This window comes from Nyctereutes procyonoides, unplaced genomic scaffold, assembly GCF_905146905.1.
Source record: "Nyctereutes procyonoides isolate TBG_1078 unplaced genomic scaffold, NYPRO_anot_genome, whole genome shotgun sequence".
In the NCBI taxonomy this organism is placed as follows: Eukaryota; Metazoa; Chordata; class Mammalia; order Carnivora; family Canidae; genus Nyctereutes; species Nyctereutes procyonoides.
This window is the reverse complement of record NW_026575130.1, coordinates 12,202,635-12,227,462: the sequence shown is the minus strand read 5'-3', so window position 1 is coordinate 12,227,462 and position 24,828 is coordinate 12,202,635. Positions and strand designations below refer to the sequence as shown.

Here is a 24,828-nt window from a genome sequence, read left to right as displayed (position 1 = left end):
TTTAAAATAGTGAATTCTAAGACTAAGATCTTTTTAGTATTATACATTGTATCTTAAGTCACAGAGTTCTTTGTCAAGATCAAAAGAGAACACTCAATATGTATTTCACTTAATATACACTGTTTCCTCTTCAAATTCTTATTTTCTTGTTATAGGATTATTAAAAGTGCTTCTTTCTAAAGTGAGCTGTCTAGTGATCATTTTCCCACATTCTGTATTTTTGCAAAATAGCTCTTACATTAACTAAGTTCCTCCAAATTTTCTAAGTTCCTCATTGTTTTCTTAGAGAGAAAAACAATCTTTTAGTTCACTAAAGGTGAACCATCAGAAAATCAATTTAATCATTGTTCAAAATAATAATTTTCTATTATTTAATTCTGATTTATGACTTTATCATTGTACCTTACCCAATCTACTGGTCGTTCCTTTTTTTTTTTTTTTTGTAAAAGTAAAAAAAAAAAAAGTGACTTCAAAAAAGAAAGGAGAAGCTAAGTTATCCAAAATCTATCTTGGCTTAGGGGGTTTCTTTTCAGACATTATGATGAGGGCTTGTTAGGAAAAGAGACCAATAACAGAAACCCTGAAAACTGAATACTGCCCAATGAGACTCTCCAAACATAAGATAAACATTTCATTCTCAATCACAACCTGGGGAAAAAAATAGCTGTATTTTCATGCAAAAAAAAAAAAAAAAAACCCAAAATTCAAAATATGCAGCTTAAATATTTTAAAAACTTCAACAGCAAATGCCTCAAGCCAAGTCTTACCCAATACCAATAGTCACTTCAATTAATTATTCTGAAAATATGAAAAGTTATACCTACAATCTATAAACTGATTTACAGTTTAAAGTCCTCATTTGTTCTTCATAAAACAGAACTGAGAAGTACATTCATATTAAATATAAGAAAACTACAACTAAGAAAATGTGAAAGACTTGCCAAAATGTAGCCAATATATTCATGGCATAATTAGTATTATATAAATACAAGTCTTCTAAGTCCATGGATTATTTTTTCTTCTATACTATACAGTTATACTGTCACAGGTTTTCTTTATGTTAAAAGAATATAAGTATAAATTTATTTTTAGGTTTTATATTTATTGTGGCAAAATATACATAACTTAAACCTTATCATAATTTTTAAAAGTACAATTCAGTGGCATTAGGCATATCCACAATGTTGTATAACCATCACTTTCATCCATTTCCAGAATTATTCATTAGATGTATTTGTTACAATATATATTATGAAAAGCTACAATTCTCTAGGAGTCATTTATTCCCATTCTTGGGAGTTAACTTTACATGGTCTATTATAATAATTATACAATGTATTTTCAAGATGAACTAACCCAACAATAAAATCAGAATAATATAGAAGAGTTGTTTTATATAATCGTGCTAAATTTATTTCAGTTTGTTTTTAATTAAAAATCAAACTCTTTTAACTGAGATCTATTTGATCAGCTCCCCAGATGATTAACAAAGGCTTTCCACTTCTGTAATATATTCTGACTGTGTCCACAGTGGTCTGTAGGTTGAGTCTGTTAGACAACTCTTGAATGAAGCCTATACGTTGTACCAGTTAAGTTTTAGCTTTATCATCTATCAGATATGTTTATTCCCAAAGCATTTATGCCAACTGTATCAGTCATTATAATTATGAGAATTAGTAAGATATTATATAAGGCAATGATTTTTACCAATACAAAAAAGATTTTGTTTCTGTAAAATTAGTTTGTCTTGAAAGAATTCAATAAGACAAGTTGCTAAAAATATCTGCTGACAAACTAGGCCTGAATAAAAAAAATAGTTGAAGATGAGAAAAACACATAAAAATCCACAATTATGTATTTAGATTGCTCTGCAAGTGAGGAAACAGGATTTCTGATAAGATATATTTTAGCAAAATCTTGGATAGAGTGTGGGAATAACTCATTCAAATATCTAGAAGAGGAGGAGTCCTAGGAGGAAGATAGGAAGTGAGGTATGAGTGTTCCTAAAATGTTTAAGGTAGACAGTAAGAAAGCCCTGTGTTCAGAGCACAGTGAAGAAAGAGTGCTAGGAGATGAGATGAGAGAAGCAGCCACAGGCCAGCTATGAAGGGAGTCCTTTGAGATGAGAAGCCATTTAAGGGCTCTGGGCTGAGAAGTACAGGTTTTATGAAGATCATTCTTTTTGCTGTGTAGGGAAAAGACTGCATAGAGGAAAAAGTGGAAGCAGCAAATCCAGCAACAGGCTGCAGAGAGTATACATGAAGATGAAATATGACAAGGCCCTAAATAAACAGTTGCATAGAGGTGGTGACAAATGGTCAATTTCAGTTATTTTTAGGAATGAGAACCGAGAGGAACTGCCAATGAAAGAAAATAAAATTACGTAAAATTTAAAGTATCCAAGAGCTAAAAAGGCAAAATTAAGTAATAATCTAAATTACAGTACAATTAAAAGCAGTCATCTATTATCACCTTTGTTTTTTAAAAGCTTCATAAAAGCTTTTTTTTAAGCTTCTACAAGTAGTGTACAGCACTATTTACTTTATAACAAAGCTGTTTCCAAACTTGAAAGTTTAATTAACAAAGATTATATGGAGTTTCCTTAAGAGAATTTTTATATTAAAACTAAGGTACATAATTTATAAATAAGCATAGTTCTATGTAAATCCATTAAAAAATTTATAAATTTCTTTATTAAGTGCCAGCTATAAAGCAAAACAAGATGATGCAATATGATAAATACATTTTAATGTTCAAATTGGCTTTTCCAAGTTCAGTGCTCTCCAGTTTAATTTGCTTTTAACTAATTTTGGTTTAGGAATTTATAAAAGCACAGAAATTAATTTAAAATATCTTAGTCAAAGCCTATCATTCTCCCTCTGTAGACATGAAAGGATTCTAACACTTGATACTTTTTTAAAGCAATCTTCATGACATCTTTCCTTCATCAGAGACACTGGTATACTTTTCATATAATCAGATTTCTTTTCAGTATAAACAAATTCACTTGTTTCTAAAACCTAAAAGAATATCACAAATTGTGATCTACCAAACAAAAAGGAAAAAATAAAAGAGGTTTGTGAATTGAAGTTTCTTCTGTTCTTTTTAAGCTAAAAACATAACTCTTTCACACAAGGGGGAATTTCTAGTCACATGTACATGCCAAGACTTCAATTTTACCCAGATTTCAGAAATAAATGCTGTAAAAGACGTGAAAAAATTGAGCTGATAAGGTTCATTTCATAGACAGCTCATCAAGAGTGAGAGAGAAATACTTAAAGCATGAGATATTTTTAATCGAGACATATTAAAGCAACGATGAACTTTAAAAGTGATTACGCATTAAAAACAAACAGAACTTTAAGAAATTTTAAGCATGAGAAAACGAGGACAACGCACCCAGTAAGCAAATATAATAAATCTGAAGATCAACAATAAAAAGTTTTAAATAACTCTCTTGCCTACCAAAAAAGAACCACACCCAGTCTACTCAATTTTTTGTATAATTAAAAGTTGGATACTAAAAACAACCAAAAACCATATTCTCTGCTATTAACAAAAACCTTTTTGGGGGGACCCAGGTTGCTCAGTGGTTGAGCATCTGCTTTCGGCTCAGATCCTGATCCCAGTATCAGGTCCCAGATCAGGCTCCCCATGAGGAGCCTGCTTCTCCCTCTGCCCCTCTCTCTGTGTCTCTCATGAGTAAATAAAATCTTTAAAAAAAAAAAGAAAGAAAGAAAGAAAGAAGGAAGGACATCAACAACTTTTTTGGCCCAAAAGAAAATAATAAAAAATCGAAGAATATTCAGAAAATGATGAAAATAAGAACAAAGTTGGGGTGACTGGGTGGCTGTCAGTGAAGCTTCAGCCTTAGGCTCAGTTCATGATCCCAGGGTTCTGGGATCAAGCCCCATATCAGGCTCCCTGCTCACTGGGGAGTCTGCTTCCCCCTCTCCCTTTGTTGTTCCCTTCACTTATGCTCTCTGTTCTCTGTCAAATAAACAAAATCTGTTAAAAAAAAAAAAAAAAACCCTCAAAGTTTATAAGAATAAAGTAATCAAGGAAAAACATCCCATTTGGAATCAGAGGGCACTAAGTTCAAACTCCAGTTCTGGCACTCCCATATTGCATCATCTTGGGAAAATATATTAGTCTGTGTGTTTCCTCAAAAACAAAATGGAGAAAATTAACCTTGTTGTGAGGATTAAATAAGACAACATATTAAAAATCATTAAATAAAAAATAAGGGCTAATTCTTAAGAAATATTATCATCCTTTCAATCCCCTGAAACCTTTTCCATATAATGCAAGCAAAGTTATATTTACAGATAAACCCAGAGCCTTACATGCTCAAAAATAAACTAATAAACATGAATTAATTTAGAAAACTATTAGATATATTTTCATTAATACTGACAGTTACTTTAGGTTTAATGTGTGTAACTCTACGGAGAATGTAGCTAGGCACAGATATAAACACTGTAAACAAGCACTAAAAATAACATAAAAGGCATCTGGACATACACACACATACACATAGCATACCTAATCATAACACTTTTCTACAAACGTGCTTTTCCTTATGTTAAAGGTCAGGCCCCAAATGAATTTGTAATTAATTTCCTATTTAATGACACATTTACTTTTATTTCTAGTATTACTGCAGTTTAGTTTTTACAAAGTTTTTTCATTTCTACCATGTTTAAGTTAAATTTAAACAATCATTTTTTAAATGAGACTCACTCAGTTCAAGTACATTAACCAAATTATCAATAATTAAAAACAATGCCTAACTTTCTGAAGCATTTCTCTTTACAGAAAACAGAACCCTCTGACAAAGATGAGAAAGTATGTTTCAACATATTCCCTCAGGTTTACCTACACCAAGACAGAAAACACAAAAATTGAAAACCAAAAATACTCAAAAACAAGATAAGCACCCTGAAGACTCAATATGGAACAAAAATACCTCAGGTAAAAGCAAGATGACCATATGATTTATTGCACATACTAGAATATTTCTGGGACTACTAATCAAGAAAAAAAGTCAAGAGAAATCAATCCTCAGATGACCCATGCAAATGAGGATTTTAAAGTATTTTTAACAAATATGTTCAAGGACTTTCAAAAAAATATGGTTATGATGCATTGAACAAGTGGAAATTTCAGTTAAGGGGGAAAATTATAAAACTATCTGAAAAAAAGAACCAAATGAGGGAGTGTATGAAATGAAAAATCAGAGGAGTTTAATAGAACTTGGATATGGCCAAAAAAACAAAATCACAGAAGTAGAAAATAAAAACAATAAAAATTATCATGTCTGAAGAATAGTAAGGAATAAAGACTGTAAAGACATACGAGAAACTTAAGTGACCTGTGAATTAATTAAAAAGTAGTCTAAAATATGTGTATTAGGAATCTCAGAATAAAGATGGAGAACGGAGTAAAACAAAATTATGGCAAATAATTACCCAAATGTGGTAAAAACATGAACCCATAGATTCACAAAGTTCAGTATACCTTAAGCAGCATAAATATAAAAGAAATGACACCTTATCACAGAAGAAACTGCTGAAATCCAAAAACAGGAGAAAATCTTTAAAATAATCTTAGAAAAACATTATATTATATACTGGGTAACAATACATTAACTACTGATTTCTCATCAGAAACAGTGGAGACCAAAAGAAAATGGAACACCTTTACAAAAATCCCTTTAACTCAAAATTCTGTATCTAGTGAAACTACACTTCCAAAACAAACGCAAGAACAGAGGGGCACCTGGGTGGCTCAGTGGTTGAGTGTTTGCCTTTGGCTCAGACTGTGATCCCAGGGGTCCTGGGATAGAGTTCTGCATCAGGCTCCCTGTGGGGATGTCTCCCTATGCCTATGTTTCTGTGTCTCTCATGAATAAATAAATAAAATCTTGAAAAACAAAAAAAAAAAAAAAGGTAAGAAAAGACAATATAAGATTGATGAAATGGAGAGAATTCGTCATCAGCAGAACTGTACTACAAAAAAATGCTGAAGTCTTCAAGTTGAAGGTAAATGACACCAAATGGAAACTATAGATCTTCAGCTTCTTACTCTGTAACAAAATATATGGGTGTGGACTTGGCAAATATGTGGATAAATGTAAGAAAAAAAATAACGTGCGTGTGTTTCTTCTAGTTTCTTTAAAAGACATTTTACTATTTAAGACAAAGATGGACAAAGGTTCTGAGAGCAATCAGATCTCTCATACAACCGCTGGTAAAAGTGCAAAATGATACAGCCACTTTGGTAAACAGTTTAATAGTTTCTCACCATGTTAAGCATGTAATTATCATATGACCTAGTAACCCTATTCCCAGATATTTCCCTAAGAGAAATGAAAACATATGCTCACACAAAGACTTACATTTAAATGTTCATAGAAACTTTATTTGTATGAGCCCCAAACTGGAAATCCATATTTCCATCAAGGAGATGAATGAACTGTAGTATATCTATACAATGGAACACAATTCAGCAACCAAATGGAGCAAACTACGGATTACACACAGCAATACACATGAATCTCCAAAGCACTGAGCAAAGACTACATATCTACAGGTATAGAAATGTATACATTACTCCAAAGAAGTAAAACTGCAGTCATTAAAAATTCCAGGATTTTAACTATAAACATTTTCTCCCTTTAAAATAAGTGAAAATTCACCTATTCTGGAGTTATTTTCAGACATTGCTCAACACATTCATCTTTTTATCAAGTATATGTATACATTCATTTATTCATCAACTTTAAAAAATTGTTGAGCACCTATAATATGTCAGGTGCTGTACCAAGCTTTTGTAATGGAAAAATCAGTATTAAATTCCTAGACACAGATCTTCACAGTAATCTACAAGTACTTTACTAAAAGAAATAAAAGAAAGGCTGAATAAATTGTGAAATATATCAATATACTCATTGATGCAAACACTTAGTATCTTAAAGACAGCAGAAGTCCTTGACAACCTGATTCCAAAATTTGCACAGAATAAAGCATAAGAAAAACCAAAACAAGTCTGAAAAAGTAGAACAAAAGATTTGCCTTGTAAATATTTTATTAAGAGGCTATAATAATTAACATGATATGGCACTGGCACAGAAATAGATCACTGACACTAAACAGAATCCAGAAACAGACTCTTTGTATAAATAAGAATGCAATACATGATAAAGGAGACATTTCATGGGAAGAGAACAGATTTTTCTGCTAAGTAGTGATGGGAAAATTATACATATAGAAAAAGTAAAATAAATTCCATATAAATTAAAGATCCAACTGTAAAAAAGTAAATTAAAATACAAAAGAATAAAAAGAAAAACATCTTTCTGACCAAGGGGTAAGAAATCCCTAAATAAGAATCAAAATGTTAAAGTCATATATAAAAATGATAGATAAAATGGAACACATCAAAATCGAAATGTCTAGAAGCCAAAGGCAACAGTTTTTCTGCAGATGGGGAAAAATATTTGCAACCTAAATAATAAAATATTAGATTTCAAAATATCCAAGGAATTTCCATATATCAGAAGAATATATCAACTCAATAAAAAAAATGATGAGTAGTATGCATAGGCAATTCACAGAAAGGAAGATACAAATAGCCAATAAATATATGAAAAAGACACTCGATCCCAGCATTAAGTAGAATAATGCAAAATTAAAACAAGATACATTTTTCATCTATCAGATTGGCAAAACAGTGAGACTTCTCCCTCTGCCTATGTCTCTACCTCTCTGTGTCTCTCATGAATAAACAAAATCTTAAAAAAAAAAAAACAGTAACATAAATGTAATGCCATATCCCTTTGCTTGTAAAGAAAGACACTAGGAAAGAGTCACATGCTTGAAATTTTGTCCAGAGAGGGTTTAAAAAAAAAAGGGGGGGGGGAGTTTCTGATTCTATGAGATCTTACAAAGGAAATGAGCAAAATGCACAAAGCTCTCATTCCAAGAGTGAAATATGTGCGCAACTGGCCTCTAAACAAAACCTGTGGGAAGCAAGAATGTATGTTTCTGGTATCTTATCCACATGCAAAAGAAACAACAGTTCCATTGCATAACACTCACTGTATTTTCTATATCACCAATACAGGCTCTCAGTGAATTAATAGTTTGAATAGTTTCTGTTTACTCAGATCTGTAAAAGATTTTGTTTTCCACACTGCTCTACACATCTGTGCTAAAGAGTACACAGATTGAGGGAGAGTAAACCACATTCTGACCTTTCCTTCTCCATTACCCCATTCTACTCTTATCAACACCTGTACTAAACTATATACATATATATATATATTAATATCAAGAAAAAAATGGAAATTAACGCACATCGAAATAAGTAATACGTAACAAGGTAATTCTTCACAAAGGCCAATTTGTATTGTATCAGCAAAACCTGGAGAAGAACTGGCAGATTTTTTCCAAAAATGTAAATATTAATTGCCATTTCACAAGAAACTTTATATATACAGTAAAATAAAAACCAACCTTGTACATAGCAGAAATTCAATATTTTTCTAATCTAACCTTTGAAGCACGTAACAAACGGGCTAAAAGCTCAGGTTTTGGGTTGGAAAGATCTCTAAAGAAGTTCCAGCTCCATCATATAAGAGCTACCCTAGAGTACTTAAAGATGTGCTAGGTGCCTGGGTTGGGTCATTTGGTTAAGTGTTGCCTAAGCTCAGGTCTTGATCTCAGGGTCCTGAGACTGAGCCCCAGGTAAAGACCCCTGCTCAGCAAGGAATCTGCTTTTCCCTCTGTCCCCCACCCTCCTGCTCATGCACTCTCTCTCTCTCAAATAAATAAAATCTTTTTTTTTAATTTTTTTTTAATTTATTTATGATAGTCACAGAGAGAGAAAGAGAGAGAGGCAGAGACATAGGCAGAGAGAGAAGCAGGCTCCATGCACTGGGAGCCCAACGTGGGATTCGATCCCGGGTCTCCAGGATCGCGCCCTGGGCCAAAGGCAGGCGCCAAACCGCTGCACCACCCAGGGATCCCTCAAATAAATAAAATCTTAAAAAAAAAAAAAAAAAAAAGGATGTGCCAATATCTCCAAGAAATCTATCTCATAATCCTTTAATTTAAGCTGTTTCCTTCAGCATTATCTTTGAAGATAATTTAATTAGGTGTTTCTACTTTAAAGAAGAAAGGCTAAAAATAATGAATTAAAAATATTTCCTAGAACAACTGAAATTTAGAGATGGGAAAAGCACTATGAATCATTTACCAATTAGAGGATCAATCCTACACCTTTAGAGATGAAGAAACTAAAGCTCCCAGAGATTACATGACATTTCCAAGGTCAGATAACTTACACAAGAGAGGATTTTAGAATTTAGGCCCTTCCTACTCTTCACCACATCACAGGAATATGACTAAAACTTAACAAGCACTGGAAGAGGTCAAGGTTTTAAAAAAGAAGAGACTCCCAGTAATTTTATTCTTAATTATAGTACATTTCACCCAATTTATCACTATTCCCCAAACTGCCTCCTCCCACTCCCCATCCCTACACACCCATGCCTATTAAGGTGTACCAATTAATGAAATTAAAGGAATGAAGATCAAAAAAAGCCATTTTTTTTAAATTGGGACCTCTAATCATAGGTATCCCAGTGATGCTGAAATTATTTAAGAGCAAATGGTCAGTTCTCCCAGAAAGCAACACTGTCCAAGGCCACAGATACACTCAACTACCCCAGTGGGATACAGTGGGAGGGGTGGTGGGATACAGCATCAGCTCTGGAACCCAAGTGGATTCCAGTGGCTCCCTCTAGGACTTCAGACAAGTTACTAACCCAACCTCCCCCTCTCCTCTTAGTGCCTCAGTTTCTTAACCTGAAGAAAAAGGGGGTGAGAACACATTTTGCTTGAGCTTGCATAAACATTAAACTGATATGCCAGAAGAAGCACTCAGAATAGTTACTAAGACATGCAGGAATTGTTGCAGAAATGTTAGAGAATTTTATAATGTCAATGGTGACATGCCAGCCTCTTTCTGTACCAAAGACTACATGCAAAGAAAAGCAAACTGAACTCTATTCTTTCTGGTTATAAAGGTAAACACAAATATTTTCCTTCAAGATTTCTATGCTATTGTCTATTTTCCCCCCAAATAACAGTATTAAATTGTGTTTTAGAAAGGAAGGAAATCAAACACCATGTTAATTTGCTTACTTTTAAAATAATGATTACAGGGACACTAGATGTTCATTTAGCAGATGAAAATTTGAGCCAGATTTGGTTTTCACATGTTTATTATTATTGCCTTAAAAGACTCAAAAGAAACTAGTAGTTTTATTTGACTTTTAGATTTTTTCTTAACGTAGACTGAAAATCTACATATAGGAAATACATATAAATTCTAATAATTCTAAGATAAGTACAATGTGAACTTTGGAAGATTCCCAACAGACTCATTTTAAATAATTTTTTTACTCATGCAATTTATTCATCCTAGAATGTATCTACATCAATATAATTGTTCTGATTTCAATTTTTGTTTTCTAATTTTTCATTTTATAAAACTGTAATATCACTGAACAAGCAACATTTAAAAATAGGACAACAGACAATAGTTTTCATTTATTTAAAGACCAAACAAAAGAAATCTTTAACACTCTGTAAGCTGAAGTAGCTTCTAGGCCTAAATTACCTCCTATGATGTTACTTCACCTGACATAAAGTCCTTAGGCATCACTGAAGTGAGTCTGAAGAGACTCAAACATCTGTTTGGTGAATCTGTGAAGCTTTATATTATAGAAGGTGGTTAATTTAACCGAAGGAAAAATTACACATGCCATAGCATTTCAATCTTCTTAAAAGGTTCTGAACTTGAAGAAAAAAAAAAAAAAAGTTCTGAACTTGGGTTATTCCATAACCAAGCACTATTATTCCTAATGGCCAAGGCATTCCCTAGTAACAATTTAGGTGCCCTGGGAATCTTATTAACTCTTTCAGGCCATTAAAGTTCCATTAAGAGCATTAGAGCTTGGAACCTAATTACAGTGTATTAAATGGTCTTAGTGCTCTTCGAGTGTTAATGAGCAAGCCAAAGTGACTGATTTTCTAACAAAGAGTACAAGGAATTTGTTTTTGAATGTTACTGAGACTATTTTTAGATTTTCACAGTGGCTACTCCTGTTTCAAAAGGCAAAACTTCAAGATTTAAATAATAAGATTAAATTTATAGAAATGTAGCCAGCAACTACAGCTTCTTCTAACTGAAACATGTTTTCTGACGCAATAGCTAGTTTTAGTTTAGTCATGTCAAAGTTAAAAACTATAAATATTAAAACAGGATATTATAGTCTTTAGTAGGACTGCACATGTTAATTTGGATCAAAGAAGTTATTTCATAGTAAAACAACCCTAAAACTTCCTTGCAGAATCATAAATTAAGTGAATTAATATAAAAATATATATGGAAATATGGAAGGACATACTGTCTATAAATTAGAACAGATTTCTTTGTTCTCAAAAAAATAGGTACTTCTCATGTCAAAAAACAGTTTATTTTTCTTAAGGTAGTGGAAATTAACAAGAGGAATTTGTTTTTTTAAATGTCTAAGTAACCATGAAAATGTATAAAAATTCTCTAAAAATTTCTGTATTATACACATCATCAGGAAACTACAGAACTAAAAAAAATTCCAGACAGCCACCCTTTCCTACATGGTTTTAATCTTTCCCTCTGTTGATCTATCTAATAAAAATGCCAAGAAATATAGATAACATGTTTAAACTGTTATAATATCACCCCTTTGTGATTAAAACTATCAATTCATACACACTAATTTATATTTAAAGTTACTGCATTATATATCTTAAAGTTATTTAAGGAAAAGGTGAACAAAAAAAAAAGACATTTTCAACATGTATGGACTCAAAATCCATCTCCCACGCATTTTCTGTAAAAATTTTGGAAAATGTATATTGGCCAACAATGAAAATGGACAACAAAAAAGAGGACATGAAAGAATTTAAGAAAAAATAGATTAACCCAGGGCAATGAAAAGAAACCCCATGATGATCGCTGTGCAGCAAGCTGTTCTCTTATATCCATAATCAGTCTTTAAAAAAAAAAGGATAAGATAAAGGAGGTAACTAATTTCACAAAGACTATAAATGCTAGTTGTTATTTTTCAATTTTCAGACTCAAGAGATAAAACAGGAAAAACACTAAAGGGTAGAATTTAAATATTATAAATTTAGACACTATAGAGCTAACATATAGTTCAGAGAAGCTGGTCTGTAAACGACAGAGAAATAGTACAGAACCTCAACGTCCCATTATTATACTGGGCAACCACAAGTTATTGTTCAAAATTAATGAAGCAATAGAGCTCAAAGTGTAATACTTAGAGTTACTAAGATAATTGAGGACGAAATACAGTAACAAAATTTTAAAAAGTATAAGAAGTTAAATTCCAAAGTTTTCAAAGCAGCAACCTGAGTTAAAAGGGAAAAGACAGAAATTAAGAAACAGAGGTGTAAGCACAATGCTTAGAGAAGCAACTACTCAGGAGAACTAAAAACAGAGAAGTTGTTATGAAAAGTCAGGCTGAGGGTGAGAAGTGGGAAGGAGAATTTTACTTTTTGATTTTTTTTTTTACACTTCTGAGTTTTTTATTTCTAAGTATATGATTATTTTTACAATTAAAAATGTCATCCAAAGTCCTATGGTTGTAATTTTAAAAGGGACACATAATAAAATGTTTAAATGCTGCCAAATTTAAGATTAAATAGTATTAAATTTCCAAGATGTACAGTAAAGAGAGAAGAGCAACAAAATTTTAACATCTGTTAGCTAATATTATTGTTAGCTAATATTTATTTAATCATATGAATCCAAATATACAGTTTTCTCTAACTGTAATAAAATCATACGTTGTTATATGAAGCATTTCATCTATCTCAAAATCAAGAAATGATTCCTTTATTTATTTCTAAGGTCTCCTTCTCCCCTACCAAGGTTCTATTTTTAATCTGTAACATCATATAAAATAAGCTATGTGCTTACAATATTTAAGCTCCTACTGAATTATGTTACATACCTTTAGTAGATAAATTATTGAAAGACAAAGCTATTAAATAGTGTAATCAAGTCACATAAACTGATCTTTTTTTTTTTTTATGATAGTCAGAGAGAGAGAGAGAGAGAGAGAGAGAGAGAGAGAGGCAGAGACACAGGCAGAGGGAGAAGCAGGCTCCATGCACCGGGAGCCCGACGTGGGATTCGATCCCGGGTCTCCAGGATCACGCCCTGGGCCAAAGGCAGGCGCCAAACCGCTGTGCCACCCAGGGATCCCCATAAACTGACCTTTTAAAAAATTCCTTCACAAATTTAGGAAGCTTTCAACCCCTGCAGTTCCTGAGCATCTCTCTGTTCTCATCCTCTCCAATGCCCGCTTTATTAGGTGCTAATGAAAATAGACAATACCTGGCTAAGTAGTGAAGAAAAAAGTTAAGATGAAGAATGATTTCTGTTCATTAACATTTGCTTAAGCAGGACAACAAAAACTCTTTTGTCTGAAATAGTTGAGAGAACAGCTGGATGACATTTGAGAGAGATGATAAATATAAATCAAAACTTGAGTTTAAATTAAAAATAAAGGCTCCTACATAGGAGGAGTATTCATCTAGTATTCTATGACTCATGATTTAAGAAAAAAATATTTATATTACAACTTCTTCAGTCTTTTATTTTGTACCTACATCTATTTTTAACTTGGGTCCCTATAAAATGAGAGAAAGAAAATTCAATAAGGATACATAGAATATATTACAATAATGTGAAGGTGAAAGGAATGGGAAGTAATAAAACACTTGTAACTCTTAAAACTACAAAATTAACTTTACAAAATCTAGATATATAAGAGTTATTAATTAAGGTGCTACCCACAGTGAATACGCAAATATCCTTAAAGTAAATAATATCCATTTTTTATGTCTATCTTACTCATTTAGGATATAAATACAAAACACAATGTCGGCATACCATTTCAGAGCAAAATATGTCAGTAACACTCATCTAATCTTTTAATTTTAGGATTTTAAAAAACATTATGAAGAAGCACTGTTGTATTTATCATGATGAAGAAAACGTGTTCCTTTTAGCAGAATGGAAAAAAGTCATTTTTTTTCCTTTCAAAACAAGTTCTTGTAATTATTCTAGTCTAATGTCACCTCAACCTAAATAAGCTTCAGTATCTCTGCGTGTATTTTCGTACAAACATATACACCAAAAGAATTTAGAAGATGCCAAAGTGCAAAGTCATCTCCATTCAGGATAGAAGCAGAATTAAAGTCAAAAGAGAGTTAACATTTTTCATTCTAACCCTTAGGAAACTCAAGAGGGAGGTAAGGTACTTAGCCTTACGTAATCTGGTTTCAATACTGCTAGTTACAGAAACCTTATTACTATAATCAAGTATGCATTGCTCATTACAGTATTGTAGATGGACCATGGAATTTTTAATCAGAAAATGAGTTCAAATTATGGTTCTACTATTTAATGGATGTGCAAACTTGAGCAAGTTATTCAAATCCTCAAGTACCTTTAAGTTGAGAATAATAATATGTACATAACAGGTACCAGTGCTTTGCATATGGTGAGTTTAAAATGTTAAATCATATCTCCAACAATACTGGGCTAAAGAATAGTGTATTCCACCTAACAAATAGTTTCATTCAGGTTTTCAGCCTTTCCAACCTAAGGGGGGAATCCTTTAGCAGAGTTTCATGACTTCAGTGTGTTACATCACAAATCAATTAGAGGACTCGTTTTGGCTGGCTGTTGCACCATTACATCATCAGTTCTCATCTGAGGAGCAGTTAATGCATTAAAAAAACTTTGTCTATTTTACTCTTCTTACACACTTACATATGAGAAATATGATAATAAACCTAGTGTAAAAAGACAGACAAGAAATCTGTATGGTTATGGACTCAAGGCTCATATTTTAATTGTAGTTTTTATGCTTTAGTTTTGTTCCTCAAGTCATTCATACTTTACCTTATCAGACCCTTTCCTTTCTCAATTACATGCAAGAATGGCATCAAATCTCTGGCTGTTCCATGTGCAAGAAAAGGTTTTAAATGCACATAAATTAAGAGAGGTTAACACATAAGTATCAACGAGTTTCAGTCAATTCAGAAATGGTATATTCTCCAAATAAGAATTGAGATCTAGAAGGAACCAGGAATCTGGAAAAGAATCAAACTGAAAGAAAAAAGATTAGAAAAATAGGGGGGGAAAGAGTCAAAGAATAATATAATAGGGGCCATATTTTCAACACTTGATATATGACAGCCAGATGCTTTAAGTAAATCATCTCTTTCAACAAGCTCACAAGTAGGTATAACTATCTCCCTTTACAGGTGACCAAACTGAAATTGAGGAAAGTTAAATGATCTACTCAAAGTCACTCAGGTAGGAAGGAGCACAGAACTCTAACTGAGGTCCATTTGACTCCAAAGAAAGTCAACTCTATCATAAAAAACTATTTCTGAGATATCAAAATTTTGTCAAAGGCAGTTACCTTTTCCTCCCATTTTTGCAACCAGACCAAAACTAGATATAGAAACTGCTTATGTGCTTGATGAACACTTCCCCCTTAGTTCCTGTTACTCAAATGAACAAAAGAAGAGATTAAAGAAAAAACAAAGAAAAAAGAAAGAGGGAGGGAATGGATGGAAGGAAGAAGGAAATGTACTTTCTTAGTCTGAAATACCACCTGTCTGCCTATATCCTTTTCTCTCTTGCTCTTCCTAGCACTATGACACAACTCAGACACAATAATGGACTGCCCTTTATATTCTGTGGATGGAGAGAAAACAAATAAAACACATAAATTTAACTCCCAAATATACACACTGTATTTTAGAATATGCGCTTTTTAAATTCTAAGAATTCTGCTGACACATTATTTACTTCTATTTCTAGAAAGTTACAGACTTACCATGAAACTTTGAAGCTTCAGGATCATTCACATTGATAGCAATTATTTTCCAATCTGTTTCACCCTGATCAATAAGAGCCAAAATTCCAAGGATCTTCACAGGAATAACCTCTCCACAAGAAAGAACCTTTAAACAGAAAAGAAATTCAGTGTTTTGCAAAGCTTTGGAGAAATTTACTCATATATCATTAAAACCCATATGAAAGATTAAAGCGCTATAGGCTGCAATTTAATAAAGCTTTAATAATTAAAGATAATGTAAAAAGTCATAAAGCCTTTTATGATAGCCTTTTAGAATTAAGTATCTTGATCCCTTTTTGGAAACTGAAGTTATTTATAGATCTTGAAATTTAGTGTACTAGGCCTAGAAGTTCACACTAAACAGAAAATAAACCTATGTATATCATTACATAGTATAAACCTCGCTTTTGCTGCTGGGGATAAAAAAGAGACCTGAGAATCCTTCTAAATTACTTTTTTTTTTGCAAACATTTATCAGCTACTAGTGAAAAGTAGATTTTTAACATATTAGAATACAACCTCAAGAAGATAATGAATGATAGTAAAAGAATTAATATGTTAAAAATACAGATAAAACAGGTTTCAAAAAACGCTTTAAAAAGATTTTAAAAGAAACCAAGAAATGCATGATGTTGAAGCAGATGTTCCAAGTGTTAAAGTTATTTCAGTGGTTCCCTCAAGTTGCCAATGACAAGTTTATATTCATGCATTCTTTCTACATCCCTTTATTTTTAAAGGTTTGGTTTGCTCTACAGAATTCCACTGCAGGCTAAAATTTGAATACATGCTTCAGAATAAATCCCCCCATGACTCAAAATGCCGCTTTACATTTGGAAAGCAAGATATGCAAAAGAAAATCACTTTTGTGTCTTGAAATCTGAAGAAAAAAATAAGATATCTAAAACCATAAAATCAAATAAATCCTTTCAGAAGATGTGCAAAACGAATCTAAAATCTTAAAACAAATATACAAGAACTTGCAATTAGTTAGAACTAATTATATAAAAGATCAGTGTGACAATTTATAAAGTAAACAAAATCTCACTTTTAGGGAAATATGCACAATTATATTAACCAGACTCACATATTTAAGTTCTATTAAATACCCATCACTATATTAAACACTATGTATATAAAAAGAAACAGTCCGTTTCTCAAAGGTTTCCAGTCTTATTGGGGAGACTCACACAACTAATGCAAGGAGATCCTCTATAAACAAAAATATTCAAATGTGAAGTTATCACATAATTACCAGTGTAAGGCTGGACACGCTGGTTAACTCAGTGATAAACTAGAACACTGGTTCTCAACCAGAGGCAATTTTGCCCTCTAGAGACTATTTGGCATGTCTGGAGGTATTACATTACTAGCATCTAGTGGAAAGAAGCCAGGAATGCTGAACAGGACAGTTCCCTATAATAGAATTATCCATCCAAGATGTCAATAGTGCCGATTGAGGACCCTGCAGAAGACTGGTGGCAGGGATGTCTTATCAGAAATCCTAGGAATCATGTATAGTTTTAAAAGCACATTGTAAATTATTTTATTTTTATTCACAAAAATTAATAATTTACTTCGAAATTTCATACAACATAAGAGCAGACATGAGATGTTTAGTTACAAGGGCAAGCAGGAAACATGTCTGGCGATTGTCAATTCATCAGAATGAAGCATGCTCTCTGATCTCATAAGCAACATAAAAGGATTAGATAAACCATTGTCTTGGTATATAATACCTTTAAAGACTGGAAAGGAAACTCTCAATCAAACCAAAAACTCGGAATAAGATACTTAAGAACAACTGGTAAAATTCTTATGAACGCCCTACAATTCAATTTATTCTAAATCAATTCAACAAATTTATGCAGAACACATGGTATTAGATATCAAGTGAATAATACATAATCCCTCAAGGAATTTCAATAATCTTAAAAATATATAAATATGTTTTTAACTCTATTATCAACTTCCAGGGCTTTGCTCCCTTCCCTTTGTCTATTTACAACATAGTGTTCAAAAATACTTTCTACTACTATGTTCCTTAACAGATGATTTAAGGACTCTTCACACAGCCAGAAAGAAAAGAAAGAAGTGCCCTACCAACAACCAAACTATTCTTTACATGGTGACTGACACTTACTTCATATTTACTAAATGTTATTTCAGGTCTCATTATCTAAAGGAATAAACTGCACTGGCTATAAGATGAAACCTATTTTCCCAGTTCAGAGTCTGTCACTGATTCTTTGGGAATCACAGAGTTCACCATGTTTGAAAAATGAGTTGAGATTCTGAAACAACAGAGATGTGCCTCAAATGTTTTAGGTAGAATCAGACTAGGGTTATCACCAACTTTTCTAGCTATTATGGAAAAAGTTTCAAAAGATAGGCTTTTTAAGTCCTAAATACTATGAAGCTGAATTCTTTCCCCACTATTCTTAAAGGTGACCTTAAGCAAATTACTTCACATGGTAGTTTAGAATTTGGTTTCTCAACAGTAAAATGGAGACTGTATCACTTATTCCTTGAAGTAAAAAACAAAGGCTATAACACATACATGAACTAGAACATAAGAGGTCTTCTACAGATATTAATATTTTTTTCTGGGATCCCTGGGTGGCGCAGCGGTTTGGCGCCTGTCTTTGGCCCAGGGCGCGATCCTGGAGACCCAGGATTGAATCCCACATCAGGCTCCCGGTGTATGGAGCCTGCTTCTCCCTCTGCCTGTGTCTCTGCCTCTCTCTCTCTCTCTGTGACTATCATAAGTAAATAAATAAATAAATAAATATATATATATATATATATTTTTTTTCTCTCTCTGGTCTCTACATAGATGTATCAGCTCACACTTATCAACTGTGAACCTCTCAGGAGCCTAATATGAGCAGAATATAAGTGGTGATCTACAACAAAATTTCTAGGTTGATTCTGAATTTCAATGAGGTAAAACTTCAACTGGACCTACACAATACAAGAAAACCATGGAAAGTAAAATTGCTCAAATACTGTTATCCTGTGTTTCTACTGTAGTATAACAAATTATGACAATCCTAAAGGCTTAAAATAGTATAAATTTATTATCTCACAGTTTCCACAGGTTAGAAGTCCAAGCACAACATGGCTAAGACTGATTACAACCTGACAAGGCCAAAATCAAGTTGGTTCACAGATTGGGATCTGATCTGAAAGCTCTAAAAATGATTCCACTTAAATTCAGTTCCCCGTAGGTGTAGGACGGAGGTCCCCATTGACTTGCTGGATGCCAACCAGTGACTGCTCTCTGCAACTAGAAGCCAAGTGCATCCTTTTCAAATGCCCCCTTCTCCATCTTCAAACCAGCAATGTCATATCAGTACTTCTCACACTTTGAACCTCTAAGTTCCTCTTCTGCCAGTAGCAAGAGAAAGCTCCATACTTTTAAAGGTTCATTTAATTACACTGGATCGGCATATGGGAAATCCAGGATAATCCTACTTTAAAGTAAACTGCTATATAAAATAATACAATCATAGGAGTAACATATTACCATATTCACAGATTCTAGGGCTTAGGGCAGACATCTTTAAGGGGCCATTCTAGAAACCCTGCCTTCCATATCCAGTTATCAAAAAAAAAATTACAAAGGAAAAGCTAGGGGCACCTTGGGTGGCTCAGTGGTTGAGTTGCTGCCTTTGACTCAGGTCATAATCCCAGGATCCTGGGATCAAGTCCCATACCGGGCTAACCACAGGGAACCTACTTCTCCCTCTATGTCTCTGCCTCTCTGTGTGTCTCTCTCATGAATAAATAAATAAAATCTTTAAAAAGTGGGGGAGGGAGAGCTATATTCAGGAAGACCTTTAACTATATTAAGTGTAGAAGAAAAAATAAACTGGAAAAAATGTCCAACAAAATCGAAATGTTTATATATTTATCCCAAGAGGAAAAAGCATGGGAAGATAAAAACTGTATGACTTACTAGGATAGGAGGATTGTGAGGGAAGGTTTATGCTTGATTTTATTTCCATTAATATAAGTACAATTTTCTTGAACAATAAATATCACTGGAAAAAAAAAGTTCTAAATGCTGAAGGAATTTGAGTCAAAGAAAAAACAAAACAAAACCAGGGAAAAATAAAAAATTTGTTTTCAGAGAAGAAAAATCAAAGGAAATCCAGTTAGAGAAGAGCTGGACTAAGGCATAAAGTCCTCAAGCCAAATAATACCTATGAATTAGAGAGAAGGAGCTTGAAAAGAAACCAAGAAGGAAGCAGAATTAGAGTACAACCAAGACAGTATGATACAGTAAAAGTAAAGGACAGTTTCAAGAAGGAAGACAAAGTGAACAGTATAAAATGCCACAGTGAGTTCAAGTTAGACAAAACCTATAAAACAAGCCTGCTCGATCTGGCTAGAAGAAAGTTAGTAGACCTTGGTGAGAGCAGTTTCACAGAAATGCTGGGGGCATGGAAACAATTTTGAAATAGGTTGCAGATTAAGTGGAAAGTGCAGATGAGTGTTGAAAACTCTTTTTATGAGTCTTCATGTGAAGGGGAAGAAAGCACAGAGGAGGGTGCCAATAAAGAGAAATTGTGAATACAGAACAGGGAAGGGATAAGAAAATACTATCACTCATGAGGCAGGAAGGGACAGGATCCAGAGTACAGGTGAAAGCCTTGGTCTTACATGTTGAGATAGTTCTCATAGCAGAAGAGATGGAAGATACAATGTTTGTAAACCCAGGCAGTTTGACAGTCCAAAAAGAAAAGATGAGGGAGGAGCTCGTTCCTGTGGCCTCTACAAAATTACAAGACAATCTGTTCTGCTGTTAAGTGAGAACAAAATGCAAGGAACTGAATGTCTGCAAAGAAGAACAAATATTTGCAATAAATGCAACAGAAAATAGAAAAACATCAAAAAACACATAGAATTCTATAAATAGTAGCAACCTATGAAATTGTAGGTTTTGTTCTTCCCCAGTAGGTCTTAGCAACCTGGAAGCAGACACAAAAACAAGAATATGAGTTGGCTTTGTTCAGTATTGAATTTCCTGTCTGGATAATGCTGTGCAAGGAAGCTGAAAACAGGACTCGGCAAACCTTTTCTGTAAAAGTCAGAGAGTCAGTTACTTTAGACTCTGTGGATGGTATAGTCTCTGTGGCCACTCGTCAATTTCAGTGCAAAAGCAGCCACAGACAAAAACACAAGTGAATGGGCATACCTGTGCTACTGACAGAAATAGGTGGGACACTCTATTTGACTTGCAAAGGGTTGCAGTTTACAAACCCCCAGTATAAGAGAAGGAAATAAAGATACAAAAAGGGACTCCTATCTCAGGGAGCAAGAGGCTAGACCTTGGGAGAGCTGAGGAACTGGTTCCTTCCAAAGAGAACTGAAATTTTATGGCATGAACAGAGTAGAACACATAATGGAATAACATAGTCTAGAAAACAAACCTTTGAGCCTATTTCACAAACATCAATAGGATCATTATCTCCACAGCAGTCTGTACTCTTATCTTTTCGATGGGGATCTTCCCAAGTCTAAAAAAAAGGAGAGAAGAGAGGGAGAAACATAGGTTAATACCCACTATAATATATCTTAATCTTTCCACATGATCACAAAGTTTTATAGTCATAATCCAAAGGGAAAATTCTCAAAAATTGTACAGGCTCGATGTCAACATGCCAAGACAACCCTAAATATATAATAATTAAGACAGATTTACATCATTTCCTCCCTCTGGTCTCTCATTTTTCTGTATAATCACATCTGAAAGTGGGCAGTATTTCCAAACATACTCTTCTTCCAAGTTGAGTCAGCATGTAAATTCATGCTCTTTTCAAGTTTCAGTTCAGAGGTTTCCACTGTCTGCACCGCTTCCACAGGCTCCCCAAACTGTTGCTTCTATCATTCATTGCTTCCTTGGGCATGGTAATAGCATTAGGTCTGCCTCTCTGGGTATGAAAATAAGCTTCCAATTCTTTAAGTAACTTCTACTAGAAGAAACCTAATTTTCCCTTTATAAAACTAAAGAACAAGACAATCTACACCAAACAAAAGAAAAATCTATTTTTGTCTCATTTTATTCCATTTAAAAAATCCTCTACTTTGTCATCAAATCTCAAGACCTTGACAAAAGCATGAAAAGATGTCAACTCTTAAGTTTACTGTAAAGATTATACCCTGTTGGTTACAAAATATACACATGGGCATTTTTATAAATGAACAGCATAACACAAATTTGTTACCAAATTTAACTATCCCTTAGGCACCATCCTTCCCAAAAAGCCTCATAATTACTGGATTCTAAATGGAACTGTAGAAGTTTCCTAAAGTTATTTTCCTAAGATTTACATTATAAGATGTGCAGAGATGGAGTGACCTCAAAATTGTTATCTAGAGATAATTTCAGATTACCCAAGCTTATTGCCTCTAATTCTATACTGATGATTAAAAAAAACATACTCTTATTTATAGCTGATCATAAATATTTTCCTTCTGGTCCAAATTATAATATATTTAGGAATAAAATGAACCCCACCTTGCTAAAAAAATAAATCAGTAAACCAACATTTCACTACCTCAAATACTAATATTAATAGTAAAATACAAGAATAAACAAAATTGTTAACCTCATATACTGGTTATAGGTGAGAGACACTTTCTAAGTGATACAACCAAACACACACACATATACATACACACACCACCCCATGAGGAAGATACTATTGTTGACCTCATTTACAAATAAACTGAAGCACACAGAATTTAAATTTGCCCAATGCTCACATTTTCTAAATGGTGGCAATGGGATGAGAATTCAAGGTATTAACCATTATGTTATGATATCCAAGTTTTGATAACAGCAGCAACTGAATGGCAATTACTTTCAGATATAATCGTATTCTATTTCATGATTCTCTTCTCTTAAATACCTTCTCTTACAGAATCTCCTAAGTACGCATCCATTCACACAGCAAATATTTATTGAGTACCTAGGTACTCTGGGACAGAAGTTAGAAACAGAGATGAACTGGAGGGTATAGCCAATACTATGAAGAATGTCAAGTTAATAAATGGTACAGCATTTGTCAAATATGCTATAAAATTAATCTTGACGTGCTGGAGAAACCAAGATGGGATTGAGTGAAGACTGAAATCAGAAAACCTAGAAGCAGAATCAGAAAATATCTGCGAGATTCTTCCTTCCTGATATGAGAACCCTCTCTTGAACTTCCCTTAAGTTTACTTCCACTCTCAGAAGGGGACAAATGTGATAGGTAAAGTCATTCTGACCTAAAGGAAGATACTTAGACTCCAGTTCTCCTTCAGTCACAAATTACCTTGGCCCAAATATCCAGACCTCAGTTTCCTCACCTACTAAAAAAAAAAAAAATGGCCCACATAAGACAATTGCTAGATACATCCCAGCCCTGAGTTCTATGACTGTTAGTGGTCATTTATCATCCACATGAATATTACCAGTGAATAGGAAGCTTACAAATTCATGAGACAACTTACTCTATTTTGATCAGCATTAATTTTAAGAAACTCCTTCCTTAAACTGAGACAAAAACAAAAAGCTTCATATAAGCTAGACTTCATTTGGTTTCAGTGGGTGCTCCCTAATTATTAATCAGTTCGTCTACATCCCTCTCAGAACTCCACTTTCAGTATTATCTATCAATTTATTCCTCCCATCAAGTAAGTGCATAATTGCAAAATTCCTAAGCTATATAATCTTGACACTTTATTATTTTTTTTAATTTACTTATGATAGTCACAGAGAGAGAGAGAGAGAGAAGAGAGAGAGAGGCAGAGACACAGGCAGAGGGAGAAGCAGGCTCCATGCACCGGGAGCCCGACGTGGGATTCGATCCCGGGTCTCCAGGATCGCGCCCTGGGCCAAAGGCAGGCGCCAAACCGCTGTGCCACCCAGGGATCCCAATCTTGACACTTTAAAGGCAAGTTCTTCATGATTTCCCTTGCAGCAAAAAGACCAGACTGTTCTATTTCCAGCCCTGCCTTTAATACTTTATGCACAGGCCTCTGTTGTTATTACAAAAGCGATTCACATTAAATGACTTCTAACTTAACTTGAAAATATAGTATAATTTTAAGCAAGCACCAGGAGAAGAAATCTTGACAAATTTACAATTTTGATTACGCCCTCTTGTGGAGCTTTAACTATATAACTAGGCAGAGAAAACAACTAAAATGGCTCAATATCCACAAGAGGAAATTCCAAAATTTATTATTTGCTTCACAAAAGTAAGAAACAGATTAGCATCCAAAATTTAGAAATAACTTCTACAACTAAATAAGAAAAAGGGCAACCCAATACAAAATGGGCCAAAGACAGGAACAGGTAATTCAAAGAGAAAACATAAATGACTTATAAATATATAAGAAGAAACCTAGTCTGATCAGAAAAATAAAAATTAAAACCTTAATGAGACACTATGTCAAAAACCTAAAATCCAATAATGCCAAATAGAGCTGACCCTTGAACAACTCAGGAGTTAGGGATGCTGAACCCTGCACAGTTAAAAATCTGAGTATAACTTTGACTCCCCCAAAACTTAACTAACAGCCTACTGTTAACAGGAAGCCTTATCAATTACATAGACAGCACTATTTTCTATGTTACATGCATTATATACTACATTCTTAAAGTAAGCTAAAGAAAAGAAAACGTTATCAAGAAAATCATAAGGAGGAGAAAATACATTTACAGTACTGTACCATAAAAATCTGTATATAAGTGGATTCAAACCCATGCAGTTCAAACTCATGTTCAAGGATAAGGATATAAGGCACTTAGGACA

General features: G+C 33.5%; 1 protein-coding gene across 3 annotated transcripts in view; it reads right to left on the bottom strand.

Moving 5' to 3' along the window:
* Positions 1 to 24,828, bottom strand: part of PPA2 (inorganic pyrophosphatase 2) — an 81,861-nt gene that overhangs the window by 27,396 nt on the left and 29,637 nt on the right. For all 3 annotated transcript variants that reach the window (XM_055342334.1, XM_055342335.1, XM_055342336.1), the window contains 2 exons: positions 21,454 to 21,540; positions 15,998 to 16,124 (listed from right to left, as the gene is read on the bottom strand). In XM_055342334.1, the coding sequence (XP_055198309.1) occupies positions 15,998 to 16,124; positions 21,454 to 21,540 (214 nt within the window). The remainder of the gene's footprint in view (positions 1 to 15,997; positions 16,125 to 21,453; positions 21,541 to 24,828) is intronic.